A 13,493-nucleotide genomic window follows, 5' to 3' on the forward strand; every position below is an offset into this window, starting at 1 on the left:
ACTAGAGCCTGAACCAGAACCTGAGCCTCCTTCTGCGTTAGAAGGGGACGTATCCTTCTGATGTTATGCAGCATGTATCTACACGATCGGGTGGTTGCAGCGATGTTAGCAGTGAAGGAGAGTTGGTCGTCGAGTGTTACACCCAGGTTTCTAGCAGTCTTGGTGGGGACTACTATAGAGTTGTCAATTGTTATACTCAGGTCTTGGGTAGGAGAGCCCTTCCCTGGAAGGAAAAGGAGCTCAGTCTTGTCGAGGTTGAGTTCCAGATGGTGTGTGGACATCCAAGAAGAGATGTCAGTCAGACAGGCCGAGATACGTGCTGCTACCTGAGTTTCAGACTCAGGAAAGGAGAGAATTAGTTGGGTGTCATCTGCGTAGCTGTGATAAGAAAAGCCGTGCGACTGAATGATTTTGTCACCTATTTTTAATTTAGTCTTAGTCTTGTGCCAAATGTCCTTGTTAGTTTTAGTCTTTTTTTGTTAGTCAAGTTTTAGTCGACTAAAAGTCTTGTCATTTTAGTTTTAGTCTTTTTTTTTATTATTATTATTTTTTTATTATTTCTGATAACCATTTCAGTCAAATAGTGATATAAAAATAAATTATATAAAGTTATATAAATATCGAGCCTCTTCCTTATTTCACCAGTAAATTCCTGTTAAACAACAAAAACAACCACTGGAAGTCTTGTCATTTTAGTTTTAGTCTTTTTTTTTTTTTTTTTAAATAAATTATTTCTGAGATTATTTCTGATAACCATTTCAGTCAAATAGTTATATATGACACATTCAGATTTTTTGTCAATATCATTGTACGTAAAATGCGACCAAATATCGAGCCTCTTCCTTATTTCACTAGTAAATTCCTGTTAAACAACAAAAACAACCACTGGATGGGAAAAGGGTATTTTACAATAACTTTGAATGCAGCACGATGCTGGGGAGACGAGTTTCAAGTGAACGCAACATCTGTGTTGTTTTTCGTCAGAGGAATCCTCTCCAGTGAAATACAGACACACTTCTACACCGTTTAGCTGTCAGCATTTTAACCGTGTTTACTCCAGCTGCTAGCTAACGGTAGGCTAACGTTACCTGCTGCCAAGTGTAGTGTTAACTAGCTAACGGTAGGCTAACGTTACCTGCTGCCAAGTGTAGTGTTTTAGATTTTATCTCAGTTATTGTAGTTCTGACTGTAGTTCTGTAGTTCTGACTGTAGTTCTGTAGTTCTAACTGTAGTTCTGTGGTTCTGACTGTAGTTCTGTAGTTCTGAATGTAGTTCTGTAGTTCTGACTGTAGTTCTGTAGTTCTGAATGTAGTTCTGTAGTTCTGACTGTAGTTCTGTAGTTCTGACTGTAGTTCTGAGTGTAGTTCTGACTGTATTCTGTAGTTCAGACTGTAGTTCTGACTGTAGTTCAGTAGTTCTGACTGTTCTGTAGTTTTGACTGTAGTTCTGACTGTAGTTCTGTCTGTAGTTCTGAGTGTAGTTCTGACTGTAGTTCTGTAGTTCTGACTGTAGTTCTGACTGTAGTTCAGTAATTCTGACTGTTCTGTAGTTTTGACTGTAGTTTTGACTGTAGTTCTGACTGTAGTTCTGACTGTAGTTCTGACTGTAGTTCTGTCTGTAGTTCTGACTGTAGTTCTGACTGTAGTTCAGTAGTTCTGACTGTAGTTCTGTAGTTCTGACTGTAGTTCTGAGTGTAGTTCTGACTGTAGTTCTGTAGTTCTGTAGTTCTGAGTGTAGTTCTGAGTGTAGTTCTGAGTGTAGTTCTGACTGTAGTTCAGTAGTTCTGACTGTAGTTCTGTAGTTCTGACTGTAGTTCTGACTGTAGTTCTGAGTGTAGTTCTGACTGTAGTTCTGTAGTTCTGACTGTAGTTCTGTAGTTCTGACTGTAGTTCTGAGTGTAGTTCTGACTGTAGTTCAGTAGTTCTGACTGTAGTTCTGTAGTTTTGACTGTAGTTCTGACTGTAATTCTGTAGTTCTGTCTGTAGTTCTGACTGTAGTTCTGACTGTAGTTCTGACTGTAGTTCTGAGTGTAGTTCTGACTGTAGTTCAGTAGTTCTGACTGTTCTGTAGTTCTGACTGTAGTTCTGTAGTTTTGACTGTAGTTCTGACTGTAATTCTGTAGTTCTGTCTGTAGTTCTGACTGTAGTTCTGACTGTAGTTCTGTAGTTCTGACTGTAGTTCTGTAGTTCTGACTGTAGTTCTCTGTGTGTTTCAGGAGGAGGCGATGGTGCCGGCAGCTCCGAGCGTCCTTGTTACCGGGGCGACGGGTCTGCTGGGTCGGGCCGTGCTTAAAGAGTTCCAGAGCAGCGGCTGGTTGGTCAGCGGGACGGGATACCGGAGGGCCAGGCCCCGCCTCCTCCGCTGTGACCTCACAGACGAGGACGCCGTCAGGGCGCTGATGCAGCAGCTCAAGGTACACACACTACTACACACTGCTACATACTGTTACACACTACTACACACTACTACACAATGCTACACACTACTACACACTACTACACATTGCTACATACTGTTACACACTACTACACACTGCTACATACTATTACACACTACTACACACTGCTACACACTACTACACACTGCTACATACTATTACACACTACTACACACTGCTACACACTACTACACACTGCTACATACTATTACACACTACTACACACTGCTACACACTACTACACACTACTACACACTACTACACAATGCTACACACTACTACACACTACTACATACTGTTACACACTACTACACACTACTACACACTGCTACACACTACTACACACTACTACACACTGCTACATACTGTTACACACTACTACACACTACTACACACTACTACACACTACTACACACTACTACACACTGTTACACACTACTACACACTGTTACACACTACTACACAATGCTACACACTACTACACACTACTACACACTACTACACACTGCTACATACTGTTACACACTACTACACACTACTACACACTGCTACATACTGTTACACACTACTACACACTACTACACACTGCTACACACTACTACACACTACTACACACTGCTACATACTGTTACACACTACTACACACTACTACACACTACTACACACTACTACACACTGCTACATACTGTTACACACTACTACACACTACTACACACTACTACACACTGCTACACACTGTTACACACTACTACACAATGCTACACACTACTACACACTGCTACACACTGTTACATACTACTACACACTGCTACACACTACTACACACTGCTACACACTGTTACACACTACTACACACTGCTACACACTACTACACACTGCTACACACTGTTACACACTACTGCACAATGCTACACACTACTACACACTGCTACACACTACTACACACTGTTACACACTACTGCACAATGCTACACACTACTACACACTGCTACACACTACTACACAATGCTACACACTGTTACACACTACTGCACAATGCTACACACTACTACACACTGCTACACACTACTACACACTGCTACACACTGTTACATACTACTACACACTGTTACACACTGCTACACACTACTACACACTACTACACACTGCTATACACTGTTACACACTACTACACACTGTTACACACTACTACACACTGTTACATACTACTACACACTGTTACACACTGCTACACACTACTACACACTACTACACACTGCTACACACTGCTAACACTACTACACACTGTTACACACTGCTACACACTACTACACACTGTTACACACTGCTACACACTACTACACACTACTACACACTGTTACACACTGTTACACACTGTTACACACTGTTACACACTGTTACACACTACTACACAATACTACACACTGTTACACACTACTACACACTGTTACACACTGCGACACACTGTGACACACTACTACACACTGCTACTACACATACTATATATATATATATCTATGTATATATAGATATATATATGTGTATATATATGTGTTTCAGCCTGACGTGGTGGTCCACTGTGCAGCAGAGAGACGTCCAGATGTTATGGAGAGACACACTGAAGCCGCTGTCAATCTCAACGTGCACGCCACGAGCACGCTCGCCAAGGAGGCCGGTAGGTGATGTCATGATGTCATCTTGTCCTGTGAGTCTGATGTTGTGCTGCGTTAGACTCACACTTTGACATCATATTCACTTTGTTTCACTGTATCAACTGTTACTGCAGCTGTGTGCGGAGCGTTCCTGCTCTACATCAGCACGGACTACGTGTTTGACGGGAGGAATCCTCCGTACGGAGAAGACGACAGTCCCAACCCTCTCAACGTTTACGGACGCAGCAAAGTGGAGGGAGAGAGAGAGACACTTCGACACTGTCCAGGTACCTGTCTGTCTTCCTCTCTCTGTGGGTTTCCCTTCTAAACTCCCGGTGTGGTACGGCCCCCGGTGTCGCGTGGCGGAGGACACAACAAAACACACTCTCTCTCTCTCTCTCTGTCTCTCTCTGTCTCTCTCTCTCTCTCTCTCTCTCTCTCTCTCTCCCCCTGCCTGCCTGTCTCTCTCTGTCTCTCTCTCTCTCTCTCCCTGCCTGCCTGTCTCTCTCTCCCTGTCTACCTGTCTCTCTCCCTGCCTGCCTGTCTCTCTCTCAGGTGCTGCGGTGCTGCGGGTGCCCGTTCTGTTCGGGGAGGTGGAGTCTGTGACAGAGAGTGCGGTGACGTCTCTGTGGCTGGACGTCCAGAATGTCTCTGAGGTCTCTCTGGATCACCGCCTGCAGAGGTTCCCCACAGACACCAGAGACGTCGCCGTGGTCTGCAGGAAGCTGGCCCAGAGACAGAGACAGGTAGGGTCTGTCTGTCTGACTGACTGAGACAGAGACAGGTAGGGAATAGGGGCTTTCCGACCGGAGGAATTTTTGCAGTTCATAGAACTAAACGTTTCTAGAAAGATTTTTTCGTTGTGTTCCGACAGGAAAAAAAATTTGTGGATTTTTAAGTTCCTCTGGCCTCAGTAGCGTACTTTTAGCTCCTACTTCAGAGCAGGGTCTTTTCCCTTTTCCCTTTTCCTAGGTGTACTTGATTGGTTGAACTTACAAGTCACGCCCACTGCCAACTCGGAACTTGCAACAACCAACAACGGGACATTTTTAACAATTTTCACCATCTCATACATTATTAAATTCACTTCTGACAACGTTTTAGGCGAGAAATTAACTGTTTAGATTTCGAATATAGGCAGTCTTGCGAAAATTGATGCCGAATTGACAATTTGCTTCAAAGTTTTCGGAGTTCAGAAGCTCCATCAAGTGAGGCGACAGCCAGCAAGCACCGGCCCCGGCTTCTAGCTCGTCGCTGGGCCAGTCATGATCAGACACCTCGCGGTAAGCTGGAGGTCTCTCAGACCGCTCACACACACACACACACACACACACACACACACACACACACACACACACACCCCGCTGTAAGCTGGAGGTCTCTCAGACCGCTCTCGTAAATAAGAGGCTTTTATTTCGCCGTTGACGGTTCGTTTGCTTAAATATCACAACACATGTCATCATAAGATTAACGGGAACCTGAGGTTAACTGTCTTTTCGGAGTTAAACTCCACAAGCGTGTCCTGCAGCTCGCCGGCCGTCACACACACACACACACACACACACACACACACACACACACACACACACACACACACACACACACACATGTCCACAGCGCTGCAGGCAGAGGCGGGGTCTGTTTCGAGTCTGTGTTGAGCAAAACATTACGTGAATTACTACGAGAATGGACGTGCATTTAATAAAGGAAAAGTGCACAAGTATTAGCATCATTTGTTGTTGTTGTATGTGACGCTAAGGTCTAGTGACGATGCTATAAAGACCGTTGCCGTGGTTACATCCCTCCCTTACCCCTCCTACCAGTCCCTATGGCCACTTAGCCAGTGGGAATGCAAACGGAAAAAAAGATTTTGGGGGAGAGTAGTTCTTAGAACTGCTTAGAAGTGTACTTTTCCTCTAAAAAGTACAAGTACTATCCGGTCGGAAAGCACCTAATGTCTGTCTGACTGAGAAAGAGAGACACATAGGTGCTGTCTGTCTGACTGAGAGACGGAGAGAGGTAGGGAATGTCTGTCTGACTGAGAGAGAGCGACACGTAGGGGCTGTCTGTCTGAATGAGAGAGAGACAGGTAGGGTCTGTCTGTCTGAATGAGACGGAGACAGGTAGGGGCTGTCTATCCGACTGAGAGAGAGAGAGAGACAGGTTTATGTCATATCTCCCAAGCATGATAAAACGTGTGTATATATATATATATATATATATTAGGGCTGTCAGCATTAGGCGATGCGATTAAGGGCCGAGCATAACTCGTAAATATTTTAAAATCTCAATCGCATGCCGCCATTTATTAATTTCTGTTCCACCTCCCTGGGCTTGGCGTGGTCCTAACAGCTACTATTTTGACCCTTTGCAGCACCGTTACTTCTCATCAAGCTGCCACTTCCTCCTAACACATCCTGCTGCTGCTGCTGCAGCATGATGGAGAAACACAGCAGCAATAACTCTGAATGGAGATTTTTATTTTCAGAAACTCCCAGACGGCTCGTAGACAAGTCAAAGCCATATATGCACGTTGTGTAAAGCCGAATTAAAATATCACCGGAGCACGTCAAGCTTGAGCTACCACCTACGGAGCTAAGCATATAGTTCAGTTAACGGGACTCAGGAGAGTGCTACTCGCCGACCTGTGGATGAAACCAAATCCCAAAAATTACTACAGCTCTTGCTAAACGGGTGGCAACTAACTGCAGACCTGTCAGCATCGTAGAGGACTCTGGTCTTAAAGACGTACTACGGTTGGCATGTTCTGACCTGTCTCATTGCCGTCGAGGGGGACAGCAGCCCCACACACACACAGCCTGTAGGACTCGGAGGAAGCAGCCACACTGGAACTGCTGCAGAGTGCAAACTCTGTCTCATTAACCGGTGATCACTGGACGTCAGAGAGGAATCAACATTATTTAGGAGTTACTAAACACTATATGGACTCTGGTAAGGATAGAGATTTGTAGTTTTTTAGTTAGGTACTTGGAGGAATTGTGCAATAATGACAGATTCACACATTTTTCTTTTGTTTACAGTATGTAAATAATAACAAATCTTAAAATCAAGTTCATAAAGTAACTTTCTTTGCATTAATTTGATTCACAGTCAAGATACACTGGTAAGAATGGCTTTCCATTGTTAATATGGACTTAAAAACTGTTCTGAAATGCAAAATAATAGAATTTTAATCATGTGATAAAAAATGTGATTAACTATAGAAATTCAGTGATGAATCGCGATTAAAAAAATAAATAATCGTTTGACAGCCCTCAAATATACACACATATATATATATATATATATATATATATATATATACAGTGCCTTGCGAAAGTATTCGGCCCACCTGCTGCACCTGCTCTGTGATAGTCTCAGAGGTCCGTTTAAAGTGCAGAGAGCATCACGAAGAACAAGGAACACACCAGGCAGGTCCGAGATACTGTTGTGGAGAAGTTTAAACCCGGATTTGGATACAAAAAGATTTCCCAAGCATCCCAAGGAGCACTGTGCAAGCGATAATATTGAAATGGAAGGAGTATCAGACCACTGCAAATCTCCGAAGACCCGGCCGTCCCTCTAAACTTTCAGCTCATACAAGGAGAAGACTGATCAGAGATGCAGCCAAGAGGCCCATGATCACTCTGGATGAACTGCAGAGATCTACAGCTGAGGTGGGAGACTCTGTCCATAGGACAACAATCAGTCGTATACTGCACAAATCTGGCCTTTATGGAAGAGTGGCAAGAAGAAAGCCATTTCTTAAAGATATCCATAAAAAGTGGCGTTTAACGTTTGCCACAAGCCACCTGGGAAACACACCAAACATGTGGAAGAAGGTGCTCTGGTCAGATGAAACCAAAATCTAACTTTTTGGCAACAATGCAAAACGTTACGTTTGGCGTAAAAGCAACACAGCTCATCACCCTGAACACACCATCCCCACTGTCAAACATGGTGGTGGCAGCATCATGGTTTGGGCCTGCTTTTCTTCAGCAGGGACAGGGAAGATGGTTAAAATTGATGGGAAGATGGATGGAGCCAAATACAGGACCATTCTGGAAGAAAACCTGATGGAGTCTGACCTGAGACTGGGACGGAGATTAGTCTTCCAACAAGACAATGATCCAAAACATAAAGCAAAATCTACAATGGAATGGTTCACAAATAAACATATCCAGGTGTTAGAATGGCCAAGTCAAAGTCCAGACCTGAATCCAATCGAGAATCTGTGGAAAGAACTGAAAACTGCTGTTCACAAACGCTCTCCATCCAACCTCACTGAGCTCCAGCTGTTTTGCAAGGAGGAATGGGCAAAAATTTCAGTCTCTCGATGTGCAAAACTGATAGAGACATACCCCAAGCGACTTACAGCTGTAATCACAGCAAAAGGTGGCGCTACAAAGTATTAACTTAAGGGGGCCGAATAATTTTGCACACCCAATTTTTCAGTTTTTTATTTGTTAAAAAAGTTTGAAATATCCAATAAATTTCGTTCCACTTCATGATTGTGTCCCACTTGTTGTTGATTCTTCACAAAAAATTACATTTTTATATCTTTATGTTTGAAGCCTGAAATGTGGCAAAAGGTCGAAAAGTTCAAGGGGGCCGAATACTTTCGCAAGGCACTGTATATATATATTTCACACACAGATATTACTCTCCACTCACCTATTCAACAACCGAGACTTAAACAGGCAGCTGTGAGCGTGAAACAGAACACAGGGAGAGGGAAAGATTGGCACCTGCCATATATAACTAAGCATATATTAATAACCCTAATAATAATGGCCGGTGCGTGTATACAACTTGTACACGCCACAGTGTCTGCTGTGCGAGCGCTGGAGGTCATACACGCTCTCCAAGTTGACTTCTGCTCGCCCGAATGAAACTTATGACACTTTGGGGGCAGACACCAAGAAGGCACTGGCCCTCCTATGATTGGTCACTTTCAAGGTGATCCCGCCCACACAGACCTCTTAGTTTACCTTGATTGACAGCTATCCTTCAGGAAGCTCTGAGTAGTTGTCCCGGCTGAACAACTGTTTCTGTGTTTATTAATGATGTGGCGCAAGATAGGAATGTATAAATGTCTCTTACCTGTCGCTCTATTGCTCTGTCTGTCTCTCCACCTGCCTGTCTCTCTGCCTGCCTGTCTCCCCACCTCTCTGTCTCCCCACCTCTCTGTCTCCCCACCTCTCTGTCTCTCTGCCTGTCTCTCCACCTCTCTGTCTCTTTGTCTGTCTCTCTGCCTGTCTGTCTTCCCACCTCTTTGTCTCTCTGCCTGCCTGCCTGTCTCTCCACCTCTCTGTCTCTCTGCCTGCCTGTCTCTCCACCTCTCTGTCTCTCTGCCTGTCTGTCTCTCCACCTCTCTGTTTCTCTGCCTGTCTTCCCACCTGCCTGTCTGTCCACCTCTCTGTCTTTCTGTCTCTCTCCCCAACTGTCTATCTCTCCAGGACCCATCCATCAGAGGAATCTTTCATTTTTCGGCTAAAGAGCAGATGACCAAATATGAGATGGCCGTCGCCATGGCAACAGCCTTCAACCTGCCATCCAACCACCTCATTCCTGTAAATACATTCATATTATACTAATATACCTGTAAATACATTCATATTATACTAATATACCTGTAAATAAAAGATGTAAATATTATGTTTTCATTCATATATTTGATCACAATGTTACATTCAGGTACATACAGTTCTTATGAGCAGCATTTTTATTATTAATATACCTGTCTGTCTGTCTCTCTGCCTGCCTGTCTCTCTAACCTGTCTGTCTGTCAACCTGTCTGTCTGCAGCTGACGGAGCAACTGGCGGCGGCGACTCCTCGACCAATCAACAGCCAGTTGAACTGTTGTCGTCTGGAGCAGCTGAACCTGAGCGTGGAGCCGCGAGCGTTCACCTCCGCCATCACAGACTGTCTGTGGCCCTTTACCCCAGACAAACGCTGGAGACAGACCGTCTTCCACTGACATGGAGAGAGAGACAGGCAGGCAGACAGACAGACAGACGGACAGACGGACAGACATTCCAGTGACTACAGACAGACAGACAGACAGACAGACAGACAGACATTCCTTCCAGTGACTACAGGCAGACAGACAGACAGACAGACAGACATACATTTCACTGACTACAGGCAGACAGACGGACAGACGGACAGACAGACAGACATACATTTCACTGACTACAGACAGACAGACATATATTCTGTTTTTTTATGTTTAGGTATCAATAAGGTAATACTTAAAAACTACTGATTTATTTTTCAGAATAAAGTCTGTCATTAGAGAAATATTTATTTATTGTGACTGAGGGAATAAATATGTACGGTGTATATTTAGTGTAACCTAACCCCCCCGTGATTCTACTGTAGCTCATGTAAAGACTGTCAACACTTCACAATAAACATCTCAAGTTCTGAATCTGAGCTCCGAGTCTTTGTTTAAGGTTCTGGCTGAAGAGGTAAAAAGTCAGTGGGTAACACACACACACACACACACACACACACACACACACAGTCAGACACACACAGACACACACACACACACACACACACACACACACACACACACACACACACATGCTGCAGCTCCTCTTTTCACCCTGTGTGTTGAGCTCTCTGTTTTAGCTACAGAGCGAGACATTTCACTTCTGTACCATCTTTGTTGGGAGTCACACATGCTCAGTAAGTACTGCTAGCCAGTCAGAAGCAGAGTATGAGGGCGTGCCCTGACAGTAGCTAGGTAAGGACTACTAGCCAGTCAGAAGCAGAGTACTTTGGGTCCCAGCCTGAAATCCCAAGTCGTGACAAATTGGATCTTCAAGCGCTTAAAAAACGGGGTCCGGCAGAACTACAACCCTGAAGATACTAAAGGTGAATCTCCTCCGCTCTCACATGATCCTTAAAATTGTTAGGACACCCTGACTAATAATCATTTTTGCTGTGTCATGGCTGATCCGGTTTCTGTATCTTTGTCTCTACTGAAAGTTTATTAGATGGTTTCTGTATCTTTGTCTCTACTGAGAGTTTATCAGATGGTTTCTGTATCTTTGTCTCTGAGAGTTTATCAGATGGTTTCTGAACACAAATCAACGTGTTGAATACAGTGCATGTAGAAGTGATGTACAGAATGTAACTTGAGGTGAATGCTGATGTGATTTTAAAGTTGCTTTATGCTTCCATCTTGTGGTCTCATCTGATATTACATCTGCAGTAAATACTCAGCCCTGTACCCTGAATACTGCAGTAAATACTCATCCCTGTACCCTGAATACTGCAGTAAATACTCTGTCCTGTATCCTGAATACTGCATTAAATACTCAGCCCTGTACCCTGAATACTGCAGAGTTCAGAGACATGGATCTACACTAGGGTTAGGGATAGAGCTGCACCATGGGAGGGTTAGGGTTAGGGTTAGGGTTAGGGTTAGGGGGTTAGGGTTAGGGTTAGGGTTATGGTCCCGCAACCAGAGGTTGGGACATCCCCCATTCAAAGTCAATCACAAGTTGGGTCAAAAAAACGACCTTGGTACTCCACAGAATTACACCATGAAACCCAATGGGGCCCAACTGCCAACAACTCTGTAGACCCAACATAGAAAAATCCAACTTCTCCGGCGATTTTCGCCACCAGGTGGCGCCAGAGAGCAAAAATTAGAGCCAATAGAACCGTTCGAAACCAACTTTTCAGTGCAGGACCCTCAAAAAACTACTTTTTATGTATTCATAATGCATATTAATATAAATATCATAATCATAACTTCAAAGGGCCGCCACACCCCCCCCCACCCCTCCCAGACCCCCCAGGAGGACCCCAGGGGCCCAACTTGTCAGTGTGGGACCCTCACAAAATAACTTTTTTATGTTTTATAATAAATATAATATAGATATAATAATCATAACTATAAACGCCCCCCCCACCCCCCACACCCCCCCAGACCCCCCCCAGACCCCCCAGGAGGACCCCAGGGGCCCATCTTGTCAGTGTGGGACCCTAACAAAATAACTTTTTTATTTTTCATAATAAATATAAGATTGATATAATAATCATAACTATAAACTGCCCCCCCACCCCCCAGCCCCCCCCAGACCCCCCAGGAGGACCCCAGGGGCCCAACTTGTCAGTGTGGGACCCTCACAAAATAACTTTTTTATGTTTTATAATAAATATAATATAGATATAATAATCATAACTATAAATGGCCCCCACCCCCCCCGAGCCCCCCCCAGACCCCCCAGGAGGACCCCAGGGGCCCAACTCTTCAGTGTGGGTCCCTCACCAAATAACCTTGGACTGTATACATAACACATATAATATTGTACTAATCATAACTTCAACGGACCCCCACCACCCCAGAGGAGGCCCCCAGGGGCCGACTGCACCAAACTTGTCAGTGTAGGTCTCTCCATTACTTCAAAAGGGGCCCCAGGAGGCCCCCAGGTGCCCTAATGAGTCCCGTCGTGACCGACTGCAACAAACTTGTCAGCGTAGGTCTCTCCAATGATGACTTCAAGGGGGGCCCCGGGATGCCCCCAGGGGCCGACTGCACCAAACTTGTCAGTGTAGGTCTCTCCATTACTTCAAAGGGGGCCCCAGGAGGCCCCCAGGTGCCCTAATGAGTCCCGTCGAGACCGACTGCAACAAACTTGTCAGCGTAGGTCTCTCCAATGATGACTTCAAGGGGGGCCCCGGGATGCCCCCAGGGGCCGACTGCACCAAACTTGTCAGTGTAGGTCTCTCCATTACTTCAAAGGGGGCCCCAGGAGGCCCCCAGGTGCCCTAATGAGTCCCGTTGTGACCGACTGCAACAAACTTGTCAGCGTAGGTCTCTCCAATGATGACTTCAAGGGGGGCCCCGGGATGCCCCCAGGGGCCGACTGCTCCAAACTTGTCAGTGTAGGTCTCTCCATTACTTCAAGGGGGGCCCTAATGAGTCCCGACGTGACCGACTGCACAAAAATTGTCAGCGTAGGTCTCTCCAATAATAACTTCAAGGGGCCCCCCCCAACACACCCCTCCAAGACCCTGAGGAGGCCCCTGGGGGCCCTACTGCACCCAACTTGTCAGTGTGGGTCCCTCACGAAATAACTTTGGACTGTATACATAACACATACAATATTATACTAATCATAACTCCAAAGGGCCCCCCCCACCCTCCCCACCCCACCCAGGAGGCCCCCGGGGGCCCTACTGCACCCAACTTGTCAGTGTGGGTCCCTCACAATTTAACCTTTTGACTGTATACATAACACATGTAATATTATACTAATCATAACTTCAAAGGGCCCCCACCACCCCAGAGGAGGCCCCCAGGGGCCGACTGCACCAAACTTGTCAGTGTAGGTCTCTCCATTACTTCAAGGGGGGCCCTAATGAGTTCCCCCGTGACCGA

At 45.2% G+C, this 13,493-nt stretch overlaps 1 protein-coding gene across 2 annotated transcripts in view; it reads left to right on the plus strand.

The window, feature by feature from the left end:
- The window catches only part of mat2b (methionine adenosyltransferase II, beta), a 16,064-nt gene extending 5,856 nt beyond the window's left edge, over nt 1-10,208 (plus strand). Inside the window, exons 3-9 of one of the 2 annotated variants that reach the window (XM_031277656.2) lie at nt 2,216-2,413; nt 3,998-4,112; nt 4,224-4,376; nt 4,645-4,835; nt 9,549-9,662; nt 9,897-10,087; nt 10,158-10,208. In XM_031277656.2, coding sequence (XP_031133516.1) covers nt 2,216-2,413; nt 3,998-4,112; nt 4,224-4,376; nt 4,645-4,835; nt 9,549-9,662; nt 9,897-10,070 — 945 coding nt within the window. In that variant the 3' untranslated portion in view covers nt 10,071-10,087; nt 10,158-10,208. Of the gene's footprint in view, nt 1-2,215; nt 2,414-3,997; nt 4,113-4,223; nt 4,377-4,644; nt 4,836-9,548; nt 9,663-9,896 lie in introns of both variants that reach the window. The other variant, XM_031277658.2, reaches the window with a different exon arrangement.
- Nucleotides 10,209-13,493: the final 3,285 nt, after the last annotated feature.

Source organism: Sander lucioperca, chromosome 13 (genome assembly GCF_008315115.2).
Source record: "Sander lucioperca isolate FBNREF2018 chromosome 13, SLUC_FBN_1.2, whole genome shotgun sequence".
In the NCBI taxonomy this organism is placed as follows: Eukaryota; Metazoa; Chordata; class Actinopteri; order Perciformes; family Percidae; genus Sander; species Sander lucioperca.